This window comes from Podarcis tiliguerta, assembly GCF_965153285.1.
Source record: "Podarcis tiliguerta genome assembly, chromosome: 6".
NCBI lineage: Eukaryota > Metazoa > Chordata > Lepidosauria > Squamata > Lacertidae > Podarcis > Podarcis tiliguerta.
In genome coordinates, this window is record NC_139539.1 from 96188798 (window position 1) to 96211477 (window position 22680).

The following is a 22680-nucleotide window of genomic DNA, read 5'->3' on the forward strand; positions in this document are numbered from 1 at the left end:
CCAAGGCAAAGGCCAGGCGGAACAACTCTGTCTTACAGGCCCTGCGGAAAGAAATCAGATCCTGCAGGGCCCTGGTCTCATGAGGCAGAGCGTTCCACCAGGCCGGGGCCAGAGTTGAAAAGGCCCTGGCTCTGGTTGAAGCCAATCTAACTTCCTTAGGGCCCGGGACCACTAGGGTGTTGCTATTTATGGACCTTGAGGCTCTCTGTGGGGCATACCAGGAGAGGTGGTCCCGTAGGTACGAGGGTCCTAGGCCGCGAAGGGCTTTAAAGGTCAAAAGCAGCACCTTAAACCTGACCCTGTACTCCACCGGGAGCCAGTGCAGCTTGAAAAGCACTGGGTGAATATGCTCCCATGGCAGAGACCCCGTGAGGAGCCTCGCTGCAGCATTCTGTACCCGCTGGAGTTTCTGGGTCAGCTTCAAGGGCAGCCCCGCGTAGAGCGAATTACAGTAGTCAAGCCTGGAGATGACCGTCGCATGGATCACTGTGGCCAGGTCGGGGCGGGAAAGGTAAGGGACCAACTGCTTGATGCGGCGAAGGTGGAAAAATGTCGCCTTGGCTGTTGCTGTAACTTGCGCCTCCATGGAAAGGAAGGCGTCAAACTCATAACGGAAGGCAATGGCACTAATTGGGCCCCCGCAAGAGAAGGGAGTTGGTCCCTCATCCCCATGCCATCCCGACCTAGCCATAGGACCTCTGTCTTTGAAGGATTTAGTTTCAATCGGCTCCCACGAAACCATCCAACCACAGCTTCCAAGCATCTGGTCAGTGTGTTCGGGGCCAAGTCGGTGTGGCCATCCATCAACAGATAGAGCTGAGTGTCATCAGCATATTGGTGACAGCCCAGCCCAAAGCTCCGGATAATCTGGGCAAGGGGGCGCCTAAAGATGTTAAAAAGCATCGGGGAGAGAATTGCGCCCTGCGGCACTCCACACACCAAGGAGTGGCGCGACGACATTTCCCTCCCTAGTGCCACCCTCTGTCCCCGACCAGAGATAAAAGAGCACAGCCAGTTACGGGCTATGCCCTGTATCCCCACGTCTGCGAGGCGGTGGTCCAGAAGATCATGATCGACCATGTCAAAGGCTGCTGACAAATCTAAAAGGATCAGCAGTCCTGACCCGCCTCGATCTAGTTGTCTACGGAGATCATCTGTTAGGGCAACCAGAGCCGTCTCGGTCCCAAAACCAGGACGAAAACCGGACTGAAATGGATCTAATGCCGACTCTTAAGAAAGAGACCTGTGAAAGAGAAAATTATTTTATTTATAGATTGCCTTTAACACCTTTACAATATAGTTACATAGACAAAACAGCCATTCTGGGAAAGAGCATTTATGGAAATAAGCAGTAATTCATATCAGCATGTATAATGTAATCCAAATCTGGGTTTGTTAACAATATTGAAAGAAGATCTGCTCCAGTACAGCATAAGGAGCTTTCCACTTTTCTCCTGGTGCCCCCACAGAACTGGACACATCACACGTTGGCAACAGAAGGTATAGTGGGGTTTGCCATACGCCTGGAAATTGCTGAAATGTCCAGGGAAATCCAGACGTATGTCGGAAGTGTAAATTTTAGCTCAAAAACTTTATTTATTTATTTTGCAAAATCTCAAATAAGGTCAACAACTGTTGTGTCCAGATTTTCACTTTTTGAAATATGGCAACCCTAATTTTTAGACAATTGCCTTATCTATATTTATTTATTTATTTATTTATTTATTTTATTTATTAAATTTGTATCCTGCCCTTTATCAATCTCAGGGTGGTTCACAGCATAAAAATACAAAATAAAATCACCAAATACATACTAAAAACAAGAACAAAACAACCCTTCAAAAATGCCTGCTTTGATCTGTACAAGTGATATTCAAGATCCATTGTGATATTAAACATTCTCCTGTTGTTCTTTGTTTGTTTTAAGTACATTGTTTTGGAAAGTTTTTCAATGCCCCAACTGCAGAAGCCTGTGCAGATCAGGCTGTTGCTCATTAAGTGAATGCAATACAGTGGTACCTCGGGTTAAGTACTTAATTCGTTCTGGAGGTCCGTTCTTAACCTGAAACTGTTCTTAACCTGAAGCACCACTTTAGCTAATGGGGCCTCCTGCTGCCACCGCTGCACGATTTCTGTTCTCATCCTGAAGCAAAGTTCTTAACCCGAGGTATTATTTCTGGGTTAGCGGAGTCTGTAACCTGAAGTGTATGTAACCTGAAGCGTATGTAACCCGAGGTACCACTGTATGTGGCAGGCAGGAGAGCCTTCTGCACTGTAATGACCTTTGGTGTGACATTAAGTGTTACAAATTTATAGGTGCCTTTTTCATCTGTGAAATACTTGGATGGGCGCTAAGGAAGCAGCAGAGGTGTCTGTGAAGCGCTTGCTTGAGATTTGCTGAGGTGGCAGCTTGCCATATGAAAGCTGTAAATAACAAACAAGGTATTAAATGTAAACTGCAATTCTGAAAGTGAAGGGAAGGCTTTATGGGAGAACCTGTTAATTGGAAAGTGCACCAGGTTAATTTGAGGGGGCCTTGCCTGGTGGGCCAAGGGCAGGACTCTGGCCTCAGCATTTTACATAGTGCCTGCTGCGAAGTCTAGGACAATTGGTTGAAGCTGCTTTTTCCTGCGTGTATTTCTGGTGTGGCTAGAAGTTTCAAGCTGAAGTCTTAAGTATGTTCAAATGTAACTCTCAGGAAATCAACCCAGGACCTCCTGCCAGGAGCAAAACCACAATATGAACTCCTAACAGGGGTGTGTTGCAACTCTTCCTACAGCCCCCCCCCCATCTCCATTAGGTCATGCTTTGGGAGGGTTTGGGGCAGATGCGTGAAGGTAGCATGTTCGCATCTAGAGGTACCATTGTACTTGTAGACTCGCAGCTTACATGGGGGTTACATTCTGGGGATCATGCCTAAAGCCAAAATTGCGTATTGTCAAAACACAATGGGTTCAATGGCGGGTGGCATAAAGCTGAGTTAAATGCGCGTAAGTTGTGGAGCCTGGTGTATATGTCCTCCTTAAGCTCATCCTTGCAATGGTTGTATTAGGAAATGCATCTCCATCTCTGCTTTGTGACCCCAGAAATAGCCCCAGTTGCCAGATTGTGCTATTCCAGAAAGTTGCCACCAACCTATTAACAGCTCTGGACTGCCGTCAGTGCCAGCCATAGCTGGTGAACAATTATAACGTAAAACTTCCTGCAACTAAGAGGCTGGATTCATTACTGTTTTGGAATTCATTGAAGAGACCAGTGGGAGAAAATGTGCTAATGAAGTGCAAAGTGTTGTGGAACACACATTGTTCACTCCCTGCTCTGGGAAATTCCCTGTGGGACCCAGCTATCTCTTGACTTTCTACCACTGAAGATAAAATGATTCTTCAAGGACACAAATGATTTGGCCTCTCGTCATCATCTGTTATTCTCCCAGAGGATCTGATAAATATTAAGTAGCTTTAAAGATTAATTTGGAAGATGGGGTTTGAGTAATGCTTTGCAATCTGCAAATAACAGCAGATATTCCCATTCTTCTTCTTAAAATAGGGATTTTCTGACTTCTTGACTCAGAAGTGCTTCTATTTTTGTTATGTTTTCCCTTTCAGGCATTTTGATATTTTAGGTTCATAAAAGACGCACAAGGCCTCAGTCTCACAAACATTACCAATCTGTTTCCGGTTTTTGAAATCTGAAAGCGGTTCTTTGTTTTGCTTGTAATGGAAACCCTGGTCTAGCACAAGTGGAAAGGGGAGTTGGGGGAATTGTTTGTTTCTCCAGTATATAGAATGCAACCATAAGCCATATTTCAAAGTGCTTTTTGTGTTTTGCAGGGCTGAGATGCTCCAGGCAATAGCTGAGCAACATCTAGTAAAATGAACGGGCCAGCCTCCATTATTGCCTGAAGTGCCTCAATTACGAGGTATTGTGTTTTTTTATATAAAAAAAGCACCTCACTCCAGTGGCAGATCATGAAATGTATTTTCTAGGAGCCCAGGGCAAAATGTGCATCAATAATGGAGCAGTGCCAGAATCTATTGACTCATGTCACGGTTGTGTTTGTACAGGCGTCTACGTGACGCTGTCCAAACTGTAAAATAATCATTACTTATCACAATTGTGTTGAAAGGGTGCTTGGACTCCTTGTTGGTGTGCCATGCTTTTCCAGTGGCTTTGTCTGTGTTGATCGAAGGACATTTGAATATTTTAATTGTGGCCCTGGGTATGTGCGCATGTATCTATGTGCCTGCCAATTTGGGAGATTGTGCAGTTCCGGCATTAGATTGTAGTGAATAACATGATAACCTGAATTTATTCTCCCACCACCCAATGCCTCTAAATACCACTTTGTTGTAAGTTTACAGCATAATCGATGGTCTCCAGCTGTTTTGTGCTGCTGGTGATTGTAGGAAATGAAGGATGTGGCCCCGCATAACATGAATATGTTTCTGGCAGGCTGACAACTTAATTACTAGAACAAAATAATTGCCTGCGTAAACACTAAGAGAAGGAAGTGTGAATGGAATCTAATAAGACCAGAAATCTATATTTAGATCATCCTGTTGTCACTAGTTTTTATGTAATGCAAAAGCTGCAAAGAAAATGACTTAGGGACTGTTAGGAGTTTGTCTGATAACATTTTTTTTCATTTATGATTGAGGGGTCAGAGATTGGCAAAAGAGCAGGTGCTTTGTGTTTAGGCCCTTATCTCCGGCATTTCCAGCAAAAAGAATTTGGGGAAGCAGGTCTAGGAAAGATCTGTGCTTGAATGTTAGGGAGAACTGCTGCCACTCAATGTAGAACAGCACTCTGCAAGATGAGCTAATGATCTGAGCTGCTATAAGACAAATTTATATGTTCTTTACATTGATCAGTGCTGGTGAATGTGAGGGGAGCTAATTTTCTACAGTGGCTGTATTTTCAGAGTCAACAAAATTCCCTGGTGTAATGTGTGAAGAGAACCATCACAACAATACTGTTGTAGCTGTTGGAATATTTATAAGTTACACTTAAGGGGAAGATGGGGCTTTTCAACCTGGAAAGGGAGCCCATCTAGGAGATGGAAACTCTGATCCTAAACCTCTGCTACTTTGGGGGATATCTTTGGGAGAAGAAAAGGCTAAGGAGTAAACCCTACACAAATCCAGCGTGGAGTCCCTAAGACAGTTGGATGGCACCTTGTATGCCTCCTTCCGGCAACTCCTGCAGCTCAGCTGGTGCCAATGAGAGGGGAGTCTTTTCGACTGCGCAACCCAGGACCTTCATACACACTGCCCAGGCTTGCAGCCCAGGGAGGTCACTGTGATGCTTGTAACACAGCGCTTTCACTTCACCCCCAGAAGCATGCTCCATTGCCTCTTAGGACAGACAGATGTCAACAACAACACTTGATAGACCATCACTCTTCTGGCAAGACAGTTGCAGTCACAATAGGTCTAATACTATAGCTGCCATCCAAGATTGTCAGTATGGTTGGTTGCTGGATTCCAGCTTCGATCATCTCCATCCAGCATAGCCAGGGAACAGGAATTATGGGCATTGCAGAGTCACACAAAAGCTGGGACACGAGAAAGGGCTCTGTAGGAAATAGCTGTGCTTTCTTGGGAGTGAGAGCCTTGAATACCATACAGAGAATCCTAGGATTCCTTTGCAAGTCAAGGAATTCCTACAATTAACACAAAACCTCTCCATGCATAATACCAAATGTTAGAGTCTTACTCTCAGGTCGCTCACTGCATGCATTTGGAAGACATAGCAGTTGGCAGCTGTCCCAGATGCCTTCAAGCAGCAGATAATCCTCATGTAGGACCATTGAATGTGGTGATCTATAGTGAAGTTTCCTGCATAAAGACCTTTCTTGTGGGAAATCAGTGATGAGAGCAAGGTTTGGTTTATACTATAGCAAAGATACTTATGTCTGGGCTGGCCCATTATGTGTGAGCTGATAGCAAAGAAGGAACGGAAGACAGCATCTCATGGCCTGAAATCCTCCAAAGTAACTCTAGGGAGAGAATTATTTTAAATGGAGTTCCTAAGCTTCTTTGAAATTGGTTTGTAGTGAAAACGGTGACAGGCACTTCATTATTGTGATGCTAGTGATTGCTACCCTACTAATGGCACCTGGTTGCACAGTTGCTGTTGCCTGTTAATACCCTGAAATTCCTGTAGAGTAAAGCTTACCCTACTGCAGTGAAAAGATAATTAACCCGTGTAGCAAATATAATCACTTTGGCTTTGATGTCGGATTGAGCCTATACACTAATAATCTTCAAATAACTGAGGCGCATGTGTGGTAAAGTGATCAGAAATGATCGTAGGAACTATTTATTTCATCAAACAGGCAAATGGAATATCGAAATACTAAGCTCAGAATTCTATCTTCTCTGGAACAGCATGTATCAGAACTTAACTAAGTCTCTTTAAGCTGCACAGTAACATGTTTAAAGCGAAAAATCATCCGTGTGGGAGGTGGTGGTAGTTGCTATGAAGGATCTTGAGTCATCCACTGGAGCTGATTGGCAGTGCATTCAGGGCAAGCGAAAGAAAGTACTTGGCGCAATGCATAATTAGCTATGGAATTCACTGCCAAGATAGGGTGGTGGTTTCAAAATCCACTGAAGAATTAAACAAATTCAGGACGCATCGGTTAGCCTGTGGTGGGATGAAGCAAAAAATATGCACTTCTTTTCGTGAACATTTTCAGCAATGTCAAAAGGCACCGGCAGTTTTTCAAGAATTGTTTTGAAAGTGCTTTGCAGGAAGCATTGCTGTCACTCCCAAATGACTCCATTTACCCATCATGATGTATGAAAGACAACTAAATCCGATTGGCTGCGTGGTGTTGTGTCGTCAGCTCGTTCACTATGTGATCACTGTGTTGGGATCACCATGGTGGCAGCTAGAAAGCACTGGTGTTGCTTTCGTTGATCTTTGTGCTTAACAATGTCACATGGAAAATCTAATTTGTACGTGTAGCTCTATGATACCTTCTTTTTTACTCTATGATCCCCGATTTGTCTACAACTGCTGAAGTCAGAGGGGAAAAATTCAAGGGGGTAGGTTAATTAACAAATTAAGATGGCGCAGAAGGAGCAGCAGAGAGGGGAAATGATGACAGGCAGATTTTTGTTTTTAAAAAGGAGAACGTGCTCATGAGGATTTTTAGGGAAATATATCTATCCAGAATCTTTACTTTCAACCTGAATACAGTGGTACCTCAGGTTACATACGCTTCAGGTTACATACGCTTCAGGTTACATATGCTTCAGGTATGTACTCTGCTAACCCAGAAATAGTGCTTCAGGTTCAGAACTTTGCTTCAGGATGAGAACAGAAATCATGCTCCGGTGGTGCAGCAGCAGCAGGAGGCCCCATTAGCTAAAGTGGTGCTTCAGGTTAAAAACAGTTTCAGGTTAAGAACGGACCTCTGGAACGAATTAAGTACTTAACCTGAGGTACCACTGTATTGCAATATGAGAACATTTGGTGCAGTTCTAAGGAAAGGCTATTAGAGGTAATATATCTCTAATTGTCTGATGCTGGAAAGAAGCAGGGACCCATAACTTTTATGCATTGTTTGTGATGTTTTAGTGGCATCTGACTGGTAACTGTTGGAAGCAGAATTCTGGACTAGATGAGCATTGCTCCAAATCTACAAGGAAACACGCATTCTTAAGAGGCCAGAATTCATCTCTAGGGAACTTTTCTAGAACTTTTCTCCTCCCTAAAAAGTCAGCAAAGCTGCTGCTGTTGTTTTCATTGTTCTGAGAATAAAAGTTACATTGAGAACATATTATCTTCCGTGTACTGTGTTACCTTTTATGGCTGTGCCTGCAACCCTTGCCATGTTTGCTAGGAATTTGGTGCCCTAGAATGCACTGCATCTTGTTTCTGAGTAAACCTGGTTAGGATTGGAATACTAATGGCTGCAATCACACATAACACTAAAATAGCAGTGAGTCTCAGACTCAAGCACTCCTCCCACTTCATCCACTGTGACCACAAGGAGGAGATGGGGTATTTTTTTTCCGTAAATGGTGGTTAGTTATCCTAGTTTGTTTCCCTAAATCAGAGATTGATAAACTCGAGCCGGGGCGGGGGGCAAATACAGCCTCCGGACCTCTATAGCCAGCCCTTGGAATTCGATTCCAGTCCTTAACTACCTCTGCTCTGCACCCCACTCAGGTGCCTTCGCCTGGCTGGAATGCGCCCTTCAGCAGTGATGATGCCTCTTGCTTTCCTGGGTGGATATGTCTCTTGATCTGCTTAGGAATTGGTGTGGCTGCAATCTAGCCTGATATAGTAAGGTCAAAGTTGCATCCTTTGTTCCACTCATTACCTGTCTCGTCCCCCCAGAACAGTGGCTCTCCAAGGGTGTGGTGCCATTCAACAGTTGAAATTACAGTACAGTCCGTGTTTGTGTGTGTGTGGATATGCAACCAGGAAAAGTAGGCATGCCTCTCGTCAACAGCATTGGCTATCCTTCTACAGTTCCCCACAACATATTGTTGTGAACAGGGATTTTCAATATGGAAGATCAGAAAAGGGAAGGCTTCATTGTGTTGGTGAGGAGATGAGAGTTTGTTAGTCTCCAGTTACACCTAATAGAAATGAGATTATCTGGCAAAAGCAAGTTCACACCTTTAACTGAGTTTGTATACATGCTTAAGGTGCATACGTAAGAGGCCCGTTTATAATTATGTTTTGGGAATGATTTGTGTTCTTCTTGAACTGTGTTGTTTTGTGTTTTCTGGATGTGCTATGATCATATTATAAGGTAGAATCATAGAATCATAGAGTTGGAAGAGACCACAAGGGCCATCGAGTCCAACCCCCTGCCAAGCAGGAAACACCATCAGAGCACTCCTGACATATGGTTGTCAAGCCTCTGCTTAAAGACCTCCAAAGAAGGAGACTCCACCACACTCCTTGGCAGCAAATTCCACTGTCGAACAGCTCTTACTGTCAGGAAGTTCTTCCTAATGTTTAGGTGGAATCTTCTTTCTTGTAGTTTGGATCCATTGCTCCGTGTCCGCTTCTCTGGAGCAGCAGAAAACAACCTTTCTCCCTCCTCTATGTGACATCCTTTTATATATTTGAACATGGCTATCATATCACCCCTTAACCTCCTCTTCTCCAGGCTAAACATGCCCAGCTCCCTTAGCCGTTCCTCATAAGGCATCGTTTCCAGGCCTTTGACCATTTTGGTTGCCCTCCTCTGGACACGTTCCAGTTTGTCAGTGTCCTTCTTGAACTGTGGTGCCCAGAACTGGACACAGTACTCCAGGTGAGGTCTGACCAGAGCAGAAGACAGTGGCACTATTACTTCCCTTGATCTAGATGCTATACTCCTATTGATGCAGCCCAGAATTGCACTGGCTTTTTTAGCTGCCGCGTCACACTGTTGGCTCATGTCAAGTTTGTGGTCAACCAAGACTCCTAGATCCTTTTCACATGTACTGCTCTCAAGCCAGGTGTCACCCACAAGGTAGTTGTGTTCTGTGCTATAAATCAAGCTCTGCTGTATCAAGAGTAGTTCCCAGGACTGATTTATGATGTATAAAGCCAGCAAAATATGAAGCAAGATGGTATCTAGATTTTATTTGTTTACTTGTTTTTGAATTCTAGCTTTGTATTGACCATTTTAATGTCTGTTGTATGTAAACCATGTAGAGGTTCTTTTACAATTAAGTGGCACACAAATTCTGTTAAATAAAGTGAGCTTGAGAGCAGAAATTCAAAAGGCATCATATCACAGTTAAACAGAAAGTGACTTTATTGTAGAGAAGGTCAGAGATCACACAGCATATACCAAAAGAAGTTGTAGCAAATCTGTCTAGAATACATAAAAATATAAAAATATAAAAATGCAACATTTCGTGGGCAAATGCTTTTCAGCGTTGCCTGGTAAATGCAGGATTTTGGGCAGGTCCCCCAAACAATGAGATTGTTCAGAGAGTCTTTTTGTTTTCTAGCCTTTTCAAAGTAGAATCTGCTGGGTTCCAGGCAACCCCCACCCATTTTTACCTGAGTATCAAGAATAGACCTCCAACTTGGTGGAATTTAATTTGCCTGGAGGCTTGAATCCTACCTTTCCTCCGAGGGGAACTGTCCCTCCTGGCCAAAGGTGCCCCCTCCTCTGACAGTGCCAGCCAGTGGGTAGCCAGCAAGTCCTCAGAAAGGCAACAACAACCATTTATTTCTTGAGCTGCTGCCCATCTGACCGGGTTACCCCAGCCACTCTGGGCAGCTTCCAATAAAAGGAAATGGTTGTGAAGGATAACACAGGAATGATGTCATTTGCCAGAGTTCCAGTGGAATCTGTGCAGCAACCGGGGTTTTATTTTCAGCCGGAACTCAATTCTAGCACCTCTCAGGTGGGTGCCATTGCCGTTATAAGAGAACAAGGCACCTCTTTTTCTTTTTATAGGAAAATAGCACTGGTAGCTACCATCAGTACATAGATGCTGACAAGAGCTCACAAGGAATTTTTTTGTAAATAAATGCTATTGGTTTTACAATTTCAACTTCAACAATTAGTATTTTCCATCAAGTAGAATTAAAGAGACAAAATATCCAACATAAAAAATAAAAAGTGAAATAAAAGTAAAGAGAAGCAAAGAAAAAGAAAGAAGAGAAGGAAAAGAAAGGAAAAGAAAGAAAATATCTTTTCAGAGGTTCTCTTTAACCTCCAGACTTCCCTCCATTTCCTTTCCTGGTTCATTTAATATATACCTTTTCTGCATAATTTACTTAAACCTCCTTTTTCTTAACCTTATTGTTTTATCCCAATTGCATGCCATCAAATTTTACTGTTTTCAAATTTCCTTCCATAAATTTTTTAGAGACCCATATCACGTCTGTTCTTCCACTACTTTCATACACCGTATTTTTCGCTCTATAGGACGCACTTTTTCCCCTCTAAAAAGTAAGGGAAAATGTGTGTGTGTCTTATGGAGCAAATGCAGGCTGCACGGCTAAGCCCAAAGCCAGAACAGGGAGATGGAGCGCTGTGCAGCGCTCCGTCTCGCTGTTCTAGCTTGGGGTTAGCTGCGCAAAACCTCCGCAGGGCAGTGGGGTGAAGGCACCCCGCTGCCCTGCGGAGGCTTCAAAGGCTGTCCCCAAAGCCAGAACAGCGAGAGACTATCCCAGAAGCCAGATCCCTCTTGCTGTTCTGGCTTCTGGGGTTCATTTTTTTTTTCTTGTTTCCTCCCCCCCAAACTAGGTACGTCTTATCATCCGGTGCATCCTATAGAGCGAAAAATACGGCATGTGAGAAAAATGTATATTCCCTATCCAAAATATGTTTTGATCTCCAAGCATCAATTAAATTAAATTTTCCACCAAATTGAAAAATGTTATTGGGAGTCTCCCTTTCTTTGTATCTGTTTTCCTAATTGTTCTGTCCATTTCTAAGGATACTACCCCATTCAAATCCCCCATTAATATCATTTTTTGGTCTGCATATTCTAAGAGGTCTGTCTCTTTTTATAAAATTCTGCTTTCTTTTCATTAGGGGCATAAATCCCAGTTTTTAACACTTTTTCACTTTCCGAGATGATCTGTACTGCTCTCACTCTTCCTTGTTTGTCTTTAAATAATTGTTTGGGCTCAAGTTTTGAATTAATATACAGCAAAACTCCTCTTTTCTTCTTTTTATCCACAGTTATAAATTCCATTCCAATCTTTTTATTAATCAGGACTCTTGTGGTTTTTTGCCACGTGTGTCTCCTGCAAACAAATTATATCTGCTTTTTGTTTTAAAATTACATGTTCAATAAATTGCCAGTCCATGGGACAGATGTGGCCCTTGGGATTTCCCCATCTGGCCCCATGTCTCATTTCTCCCCCTTCCTTTGCATGGATATTAGTCTTGAAAATAGCCCCCCCCCCCCCCGGGAGTCAAGGGAAGGCTGTTTTTCTAATCTAATTGTGGAGCACTTTCAAGGTTGTCACAGCTGGGTAGGGAAGCATTAACTTTTTCCTCCCCAACTGCAAAATCTGTGAAGATCATCCCTGCACCTCCCCACTTCAGATAGGCTTCGTAAAAGGTAAACTGGGAAGTAAGTCAAAGTCTCTGAAGTTATGTTTATCAAACTTAAAAGTCAGGCCAACAAAGGTCACAGTTGTCACTGAAGTCCAGCATCAGTGAAAAGAGTTGAATAAATTCAACAATTTGTCTTTTTATTTTCATTTTTGGAATGTAAGCATTATGCTCTTCCTCTCCCCACCCCCCAGTTTGTATGATAGAGCTATCAAGAGTGAGATTACATTATCATGGTTTTTAATCTGTTTTGTTTTATCGCTAAGCATTTTAATTTTAACCATTGCAGAAATCTCTTATACCACAAGACTTGAAATCTTGAAAGTCAGCAGCCCTGGGAATAGCTCTTGGTTGTGTTTTCCAAATCACTAATAACATTTTAAGCAGAGTGTAAATACCGTTTTGGATCAGAGGCCAGATAGAACAAGGGTAGCCTTGTGGGTTTTGTGGACTCCAATTCCATCAGCCCCAACCACAATGGCCAGTGATGGGAGTTGTAGTCCTTATGTCTGGAGGTAACACCACTGTGGCTACTGCTGAGAGAGCATTTGTAATTAACCTGCCCTTAATTTGTTGATACTTAAGAATAATACTTTCTGGGGGTGAGAAATCTGGGATTTCTGTGAATAGACATTTTAAATAAACAGTGTGACCTGCCAAGTTAAAAATGAGTGGCCCAAGTCTGAATTGGGCCCAGTTTTATTTGTGCTGTTAAATTCCTTTCCTGCTGCCTATTAATCTTGCTGAGCAACAGATGGCAAATAAATGAGAAGGTTGGCTGTTTCCCTACTAGACAACAAATTTAAGTTACTAGATAAATTTAGATGCACTTAGCTACTAATGTGTTTTCTTTCAGTCTGCCCACGGCAAGCCTCTAGATAGGAACATCAGAAACATAGGAACTGCCTTGTACTGCCCTGATAGACACACTGGGCAGAACCATGGCTTAGTGGGAATGTGTGCGCCCCAGGAGAGAAGACTGCGCCCTCTTGGCTCCTCTTCGTTCATTCTGGCCGTTTGCAAGGGAGATCTGGATTAAAACATAGGGGGGAGCTTCGAGCAACTCATTGACCTCTTTCGGTTTAACCCCACAGGGTTGTTGTGAAGATAAAATGAGAGAGTGCCTTGTAAGCCATCCCAAATTCCTTGGTGCAGTGTTTCCATTATAGAATCATGAGCATCTCTTCTTGCATGTAAATTCCCCCTCATTGCTGGGTCTAATCATGATTAAGTGTTCCATCTGCAGTGGTGTTAATTCTGTAACCCAGGATCTGAAACAAGGAGTAAACCACGGTTTCAAATCCTGTCTTAAACGGAAACCACAGTTGGCTCTTAACTGTGGCTCCAGTTACTTGCTGTTACAGCCAGCGAAGGAGATTCACGATCCAGAAAGTAGCATGTTGACTCTCAATTGTGTAACCATACAATCAAATGCAAATTTACATCAAATTTTCTATTACCATTATAGGGCTGGGTGATATATCAATATATTATCCAAAATTGGTTTGAAGTCCATATTGTGATAATCATTTTCATAATTTTTTACCTGGCAATATCTCACGAATCTTGATGTGTGTGTGTGCGCGCACGCAAAAATCATATTGTGGGGAAAAACATGAAGCCAGCCAATGCCTCTGCATAGCTCCATCCTTATTTTTGGTATTGTGATATATCAGCATATCAAATGTTTAGCTGGTGATATATCACAATGTTGAAAACCATTTATAGTCCAGCCCTAACCATGTATTTTTTTCTAGCATTTGTAAGCCAGCTTGAGAACGGTGGGAAGTTAATTTCAAATCATTGTTATAGTAAGTTTTTTAAAAAACACATGATCAGTCTGTGACAATGGTACCATATGCCTACACGTGTCTGGATGCTGACTTTGTTCCTCTGGCCTTCCCCATTCCCAATGTAGCTTCTTCCCCCTAGTTCTGATCTCAGTAGCACTCTCTGCTCCCCTCCCTTCTCCTCCCTCCCTTCAGTCTGACGGCAGTCTCTGTTTTCCATGCATGCAGGCAAATAATATATCTTGAAATAGCTATGACAAGGCAAGATTAAAAGTTGTCCCATGGGGTCGAGAGAACTCAGCAGATGGGCTGTGCTCTTTATTCTGAGGCTCTATATTGTACTACCAAAGAATGGGTGGAAAGGTCTGGCAAGACTGATAGCTTTGAGCAAAAGCCAGGCCATAGAATATTGCTTATCTGAATCTTAGTCTCTTATTTTCAGCCTGTAATTTTGCATCCCTAGAAGGTGTCAGGCACCAGCAAGAATCTTATAGTGATAGCTGTTGTTGCAAAATCATCCATTAGCTGCACTGAGCTTCTAAATTCACAAATTCAAAAGCTCTTCTTCTTTTTAAGTGAAAAGCACTAAGCTCTTAAGTGGTCTGAACAGATGAGAGGATGGCCTAGTTCTCGTTGAGGTGGCAAATCTATGTCGGGACTTTAGCAAGCAGGCTGCAGATAAGGGCTGGCAAAAGCTGAATGTCCATCCATGCAAAAACAGTTCCTAGCACTTTAGAAAATAAAATATCAGAAAGAAGCTTTCCGGTTTCTCCCGGATGCTGCTGTTTTTCTGTGTTGGGGTACAGTGATACCTCGGGTTGCATATGCTTCAGGTTACATACGCTTCAGGTTACAGACTCCGCTAACCCAGAAATATTACCTCGGGATAAGAACTTTGCTTCAGGATGAGAACAGAAATCGTGCTCCGGCGACACGGCAGCAGCGGGAGGCCCCATTAGCTAAAGTGGTGCTTCAGGTTAAGAACAGTTTCAGGTTAAGAACGGACCTCCAGAACAAATTAAGTACTTAACCTGAGGTACCACTGTATTCGTTTTCATGAAGAAGCATCCCATCATTCAAGCAGCCACATTGCCAGCTGCAGAGTTAAAACTGAGAATCAGATCTGTTGCCTCCGTCTGAGGAGGGTCCCAGCTTCATTCTAGAGGAGGTGTGGGGAGCCTTTGGCCCTCTGGGTGTTGCTGAACCACAACTCTCATCCCCCCTGGCCAATGGCTGGGCTTGCTTGGGATAATGGGAGTTGTAGTTCAGAAACCTGTGGAGAGCCAAAGGTTCCCCACCCCTGTTATGGGGTTTGGCCTTTTTGCCACTGCTTCCGTGGAAGGCCATTGAGATGCTCCTAAGGCTGTAAAAGACAGTGAGCGAATAATAAACTGCACCGGAAATACACTGAGGTTCCTGTTTCCTAGAGAAAATCCTGACGGTTTGATTACCTCATTTGGAGTGTTTTCACTGTGGTATTTGGCTTTTCAGGGTAACCCAAAATGAGTATATGACTGTATCCTAGTGAATCCTATCTTCTCTGTGTTCTAAGAAATGGCCTGTAACACTTACAGCCACGTTTTCTCACTAGCCTAGCCACCTTGTTGCTTTTTCTCATCAGCTCCTTGGCTCATCCTCCAAATTCGCTCCATAGACTCTATAGGCTGATTTTATGCCTAAAGTTGCTTTTCCATTGCGACATCCCAAACTTTTCATAGCTCTGACTCCCTCCCCCACCCACCTCTCTCTCTCTCTCTCTCTCTCTCTCTCTCTCTCTCTCTCTCTCTCTCTCTGCTTCCATTATCCACCCACCCGCCTTGTGAGTTCTAGAATATATTCCCTGCGTGTCCATATGTGATCATGTAAGAAAATGAGATTGGCATCTGTTGCAAGACCGGGGGATATAACACTTTTAGGCCCTGTGGAGGAGAGAGAACAAGCTTAACGTAACACGTAGAACAGGGTGTTCAAACAATATTTTCGAACGGGGTGTTGATCTGTGAGCTGGTTTCTCATAGCTCAGCGTCGTAACATTTGGCCTCTCCTCCTGTATTTTTTGCACCGCTGTGTTTATTATATGTGGCCTCTTTTATCATTCAGTTGCAATCTGATGGCAAATAACTGTTGCTTATTTTTAACCCTAACAGGTCGGTCTGTCTCTCTTCTCTCTTTCAGGAAAAAAGTGCCACTTCACATGTAAGGCTTAAGCCTAACAAAGAGCTTCCAGGATTAGTACACCAACCTAGAGCAAAGTAAGTCTTACGTTGGGTTTTTTCCCCACTGATGAATTAAAGTGAAATTTCTATGAAACGTTTTACCCAAGGGAGATATTTCTGTCCCCACTTTCCTTTTCCCTCCCCAGAAGAGCTCATGGCTTATCTGATTCCATCTGTCTATTTGACGTGCTGAAACATTGTCTTCCTATTTTATTTCATTCTGGATTGGCTGCTTAATATTTTAAATAGTTGGCTTGTTACTTTATATTATTATTATTATTATTATTATTATTATTATTATTATTATTATATCTGGGAAAGCTAACATGGTGCCCTCCAGATAGATGTCCTTTGGACTTCAATTTCCATCCGCCTTGCTTACTGGGGTGGATGGGAGTTGGAGCCCATCAACTTCTGGAGGGAACCACATTGACTACTCCAGCTTTGTACTGTGATCAAGGTGTTGCCATTTTAACTATTTTTAAAAAATTAAAAAGCAGGACACTGTATTTTGAGAGAGGGGAGAAAACAGCAAATCCAAGCTGGTAGCCTTTGTTTAAGCAGACTTGAAGACCTTGGATTGTGCGAACTAGCTACTGCACTGGAGTGCTGAGCAGATGGGAAACAAAGCAGAGAATCAGCTCTCAGTTCTGGTTTGTCAATGGCTCAGGCTGTAGTTTGGATTTTGAACTGTGGTTAGTTCAAGCCACACAATATCTAAATCTGAGCTATAGCATTGGGTCCTGAAATCTGGATTAAAATATAGTTTCAGGCCCCAGAATCAGAATATCTTGTACAGAGGTTGAAAATCTGTGTTGGTACATCCATAGAACTAGAGGAAAGTTGGAGGCTGCCACAGCCAGCCTCTGTACCTAGCAGTAGGCGGCATGGTATCTGCACAAAGACAAGGGAATGCCCATGAGAATTTGGGTGGTCTTGCTTTTCCGCTTTCAGATATAAACACTGCCAATTAAAAACAGCTTTGTTGCTGAACTCCTGTGACTTGTACCTGAAGCTCTTTGCAGTGGTTTCATACTTGAACACAGAGTTCTCTTCGGGTGTCGTGAGAAATCAAGTTGGGTTGCTGGAATAAGCAAACGGATCTTCTGGCTTTTGGTGAGCAGAACTAGGATGGGAAGCGTGACACACCTTGAGCATCTCATCCCAGCTGTGCTTCTTTGTCTATGTACTTTCTCACTTATGCTACCTACCTTTTGCTTTCTGCCAACTTGCATGGAGGAGAAGGTTTTTTCTTCTGAGCAGAGTAATGGCAGTGGGGAGAATGCCAAAAGAAATGGAGCCAAAGCAGAGCCAGCGAGAAACAAGAGGGAGATATTTGTATGCTTGAAGGAAACCTGAGGTTAGCAGAAGTAAATGAATACTTAAAAAAAAAAGACACCCTAATGAAACACCCCTTCCACCAACCCCAATACCAAAAAGATCCCCAGCCAGATGAGGACTGAGCATGTGCTATAGCTATAGCATTTTGAGTGTCAGATAGAAAATAAAAACGGAAACCAGGGGAGGGCGGATGGAACAGAGGCAGAAGGGCAGGCTGGCAGGTCCAGGTGAGCCTTCCTCAACCTGCTGCCTGCCAGATAGTTTGAATTATGCTGCCTGGGGCTGATGGGTATGGGCGCCCAAAGCATTTGTGGGGTGCTAGGTTGGGGAATGCTAGCGCAGATACATGGCAACATTTCTGTTTTCACAGTCCACCTGTTCAGATTGTTGTAAAAATGAAATTCCTTACCTAATGGGCTGCAGTAGCAGTGCTTTAGGGATATTTAGTATTACAAGCGAATCATTTAACTTTTTCAAACATACATCCCTTGTTAGTAATTACAAGTGCCATCCCGTAATCATTCTAAAAATAAAACCTTTGTTTTGTGAACAAACAAAACTTAACTGTGTTGGCACCTAGAGAGTTACAGAAGCAAAGCTTGAATTTCAAATGATCTACTATTGTTATTTTGGATGGCACTGTAGAGTAAACAGGCTGTGTCTGTCATGCTCTGCATGTCAAGCAGGTCATCAGCTGCCCTGACATTTCCTTGTCACCTTTTATAAATGACATAGCAGAACTATGTCTCTGCACATGACTTGATCCTGAGAGGGAGAAGTTGGGGTATATGTGGCTTCATGGCTGGGGTTTGCTCACCCTGGCATGCTGCTCTTTGCTAAAAAGGGCTTGCCTTTTAAAGGGGTAAGCTGCGTGAGGACTAGTTGAAAGTACTGCTGAATTTTTCTGCATCGGTCCGTCTTGGACAGAGGCTAACTGCAGCAAATGATGAAAGTGTGGCTGTTACCACGGAGAGAGCTTCCTGGTTCAAGGCATGAATAATCTCACTCATTCATACTAACCATTCTCCCTCCTTGAGTAGGTAAGTGGTTGGATTTTGGAAGAGAGAGCCTAAGAATATACAACTTCAGTAACTCACAGTCAACCGATGTTACTGTTTTGTCCCCCACCCTTTCCCTTGCTGCCCCTTTTATCTCATTGAAGCAGCGGTCTGCCTTTGGTTTGTTACAACGTAAGCAGAGTATACACTGTCAAATGAGCTTGTTAACCTGATTCACTTCCAAGAGTGAATCCAAGATTTGCAGAAGCGCCAAAAAAAGTAGTCAGGGGATAAAGCCCCCTCCTTAATAAAATAAACTTATAAAGTTGCGGCATAGTCCTGGTAACACAAATGTGTGCTTGTTTAATAAGTGAAAAATTTAGAGGGGTGGTGATGTTATGTCTAAATGATGGTTTGGGGGGGGGGAGTGTGATCCCGTAAATTGACCCTGTGCCATTTAACGTTTTCCTACACCCTCAACCTAAATCTTTCTGTGAATTTCATATCTGGGCCACCTCTTCTACTGAACATGCTCAAAATGCTCCCAGCTCACCCCCTGAGCAGCCCCCACCCCGTGTCCTCTGGCTGTGTGAGAGCATCTGACCTTACTCTGTGTGTTCAGCTTTTATTCTCCCTTGGGGCAGGGTCTGTCGGCTTCTGTCCTGTACCACACAAATGCACTGACAGCACTTTGCTGGCGACTAATAATAGTATTTTTCCAATCCTGCACACTGCTGTGAAACATGGTCCCGCTGACCTGGGCCTCATGGTTCTGCGAGGTTAATGGAAGTAAATTATCTGACCTTCTGCCTGGAGAGAAGTGATTTTGGGGGGTGGGGAGGGAGAGAGAACCTGGCCTGGGAAATGTCAATGTGTACTAGAGATTTTCAGTGAGTTTAGTGTTAAAGAGTGACTGTGCTACATCTGAACTTTACAGAAAGACCTTTCAGGGGAAAGCTATAAATCATGACTGATTGGTTCTATGGGCAGCCCTGCAAAACCCTCCCTTTCAACGTTGGTGCTTGTAATGCTCACATTATTTGGGGAGAGGGCTCAATGGAAGCAACAAGCTCTCGCCCCCCAGCTCAACCAAAGTTTATCCACACCATGCCTTCAGTAGCCTTTGCAAAAATAAATAAGGAGGCCAGGCACCGTCTGTCTCCCCTGTAATTCAAGCCCTCAGTAGTGATCTGTCTTCTGAATTTGCTCCCTCTCATCCAAGGCAGTGATATACGCAGGGCTCTTTTACGTTGTACTCAGATCTGCCAGGCTGCAGCTCTCGATGTGTGCTTTAATGACCCTTGTGCAACAGGGACAGTTGGCTAGAAGCCACGGGTAGCCTTATTGACATTACTGACCTTACTTCCACTGTCCGTCATTATGCCCCTGTATGCCAGTTTTGGGGACTCAAAATCTGGGTCCTGCATGCAAGCTTCCCATAGGCGCCCCTGTGAGACTCAGATGCTAAGCTAGATAGGCATTTGGTTGGATCCAGGATGCTGTTTTCCTGGTACCCATCTTTAGTGAATCACGTTTTCCCTGTTCTTGGGAGGGGTGGTGCCTTTTAAGAATTTTGTTTGTGCAAGTTTCTGGGGGGTGCCATTCTCAGCTTCCCTCCAGCAGTTCTCAGAGTAAAAACCTCTGAAATTTTGTTTGTGTCCAGTGCATTTTGGGTGCTGCATGCATGCCAGTAAATAAAGGCAAGTGAAGGCAAAAGTGCCCTGTGTAGTGTGCAGCCTGCCATTTCGCATGCTGCAGCTGGCACAGTTGATTTTGAAGAATTACAGGATTGCTGTTTTTCTAATGTACTTTTAACTGAAAGGACAGACACCATGTTTGCTTTCAAATCCGCGCAGGACAGTTAACCTTAAGGTAAATAAATACAACATACTGCCTGCCTTCAGCATTCAGTGTATGAATGGATGGGGACGTCACAGGCAGCTGCTTTAAAGAACACAGAAGTCCTTATTTCCATCTAGAATATGTTGGTGAGTGTGAGTGACAGGGGTGGCACAGTTCAGTATACAACAGGAGAGAGTGCCATTTTACAGTCTATATTTGCATCCTGCCTGTGCCTCAGGGTGGATTTGCCTTTAATCTTCTCAGCTGGAGCAAATTGGCAGTGGGCATCTGATGCTCTCATAGGCAAGTCCAAAGGCAGAAGTGGAAGCAGGAGAGTGGGATGAGGGAGGCCCAGAGGCAGAGATGAGCCAGGCTGGTGAAGAAGCAAGGGTGTCTCCCCTTCCTGCTGCGACAGGAGAGACATGAAGCGGGAGGAGTAAAGGTAGGCACGCTGTCATAGTCTCAGATTGCTTGGGAGAGGAGAAGAGGAGACTTAGGCAGCTGTGGGAAGGAGGGGCAAGACCAGGGCCAGATTTAGGTTTGATGAGGCACTAAGCTTCTGAAGGTAATGGGGCCCTTTGTATGTGATAATTTAGGGAGCAGGCTAGCAGGCAGGGCCCATTACTTACATCATAGGAGCCTACACAACACAAAACACTGCTGCTGTATGTAGGTTTTATTTTATTTGTTTTTTATCTTATATTTTGGAAATGTACATCCAGGTTTTTTCTTCTTTTAATTTTTTTGGGGACCCCCAAGAGAGTGAGGCCCTAAACTATAGCTTGTTTAGATTATCCATAAATCTGGCACTGGGCAAGACTTACCAAAGAAAAGTTGTGGTGCTCACTAGGCCAGAGTGAGCAAATCCAGTTTCTTCTAATAAAGAGTAAAATTCACTTATTCCATGTGATTTTATTGCTGGCTGACTTCTGACAGAAGCCCACACACAGTGTGCCCTGGGACAGGAACGGACGAGGTGGTAACAGGTAAAAAATTGACACAACAACATTCTGGAATTGAAAATGGCCACAACTTTATTGATTACAGATGAGAGTAGGCTTTGGCTTATACCCCTGGGTGTGTATCCTGAATCAGCCTCCTGCCTGAAGGCTGACGTTTAGATAGGATCATGCCTGGGTTACAGGCCACCCCAAGATGCAGGTCAACTAAAACGGCCCCCAAGGCCACCATTGGAAGTTCTATGGTCCTTCCGCTCCCCTCTTGACTTCTGGACAGAATCTTACACCCAGACCCCTTTATGAGGGTACCCTGAGATACTACACCTGCTAGAAGAAGAGGGTAATGCACCAATTCATCCTCTACCAGGAAATAGACCAAGGATTCAACCTAATGCCTTATTTCTCACATTGGTCAGCCAGATACCAATGGGAAACCTAAAAGCAGGATCCCAGCGGAACAGAAATGGCAGTGGATTGGGGCCCGTGCTTTCCTCTCTAGTTTGAATGTGGCAGCCTTAAGAGTGACACAGTACTGTACACAGTGTCTGTGTACAGCAGATTGGGTCCATTTATTGATCTCACTGGGCCTCTCAAATATTTTATTTTGAAAATTGATATCCTCAGTGGTGTTTAACTACGGTAAGTAGAGTAATACCCACTGAAATTAATAGACTTAACATAGTTGTGTTCATTAATTTCAGTGGGTCTACTTCAAGGAAATCTTACCGTATGTTCCAGCATACAAGACGACTTTTTATCGCTGGAAAATCACCCCAAAAGTCGGGGTCGTCTTACACGTTGGGTATACGCGTTGGGAAGGAGGAGAGGAAGCCTGTGAGCAGAGTTGCCCCTTCTGCCATCTCTCCTCCTCCCTCCCCACAGAAGGGGACGTGGAAAGTCCTTCCGAGCACGGCGCCCAAACGCCCGCTCTGCCCCTGGCGGCGCTCAAACTCTATAACTCCAAAACTCTAAAATTGAACAGCAAAAGTTGGGGGTCACCTTATACCCCCAGTCGCCTAATACGCTGGAATCTACGGTACTTGAATCCTACTCCCTGCTTTCCCCCTCCGCCAAAGGAGTTGCTCAAGGTGACTCACAGACAGAAATGCAAACAGCAGTCATTCAACAATTAGAGCACAAGTTGTCAGACCAAAGGCAGCAGCAAAAACAAAGCACAAAGAACAGCACTTGTGTTCAATTCCTTAAGCAGCAGGAGAATCAAATTTTTTATTTAAAAAGGAGTGCTCTCAATTGCTGACTGAATACAAACAAAAAGGGGAATGAATCTGTTCTTTTTGTGTGTTTCAGCATGCACATCTCTGAAAGCCAACAAGAATTCTTCAGAATGCTAGATGAGAAAATTGAAAAGGTAAGCATAAATTAGAATATGTTTCTGCATGGCAATTATGGAATTTGACCTAGACACAAGAATCTATTAGGGGGCTTAATCTAGGGCGGTTTCTCATGTTGATGATGTTTCCATTCTAAATAATT

General features: G+C 43.7%; 1 protein-coding gene across 1 annotated transcript in view; it reads left to right on the forward strand.

Moving 5' to 3' along the window:
• LOC310680196 (uncharacterized protein C1orf21) overlaps positions 1-22680 on the forward strand; it is a 144216-nt gene that overhangs the window by 108811 nt on the left and 12725 nt on the right. The window contains exons 4-5 of the mRNA XM_083446579.1: positions 16006-16082; positions 22495-22555. Coding sequence (XP_083302705.1) covers positions 16006-16082; positions 22495-22555 — 138 coding nt within the window. The remainder of the gene's footprint in view (positions 1-16005; positions 16083-22494; positions 22556-22680) is intronic.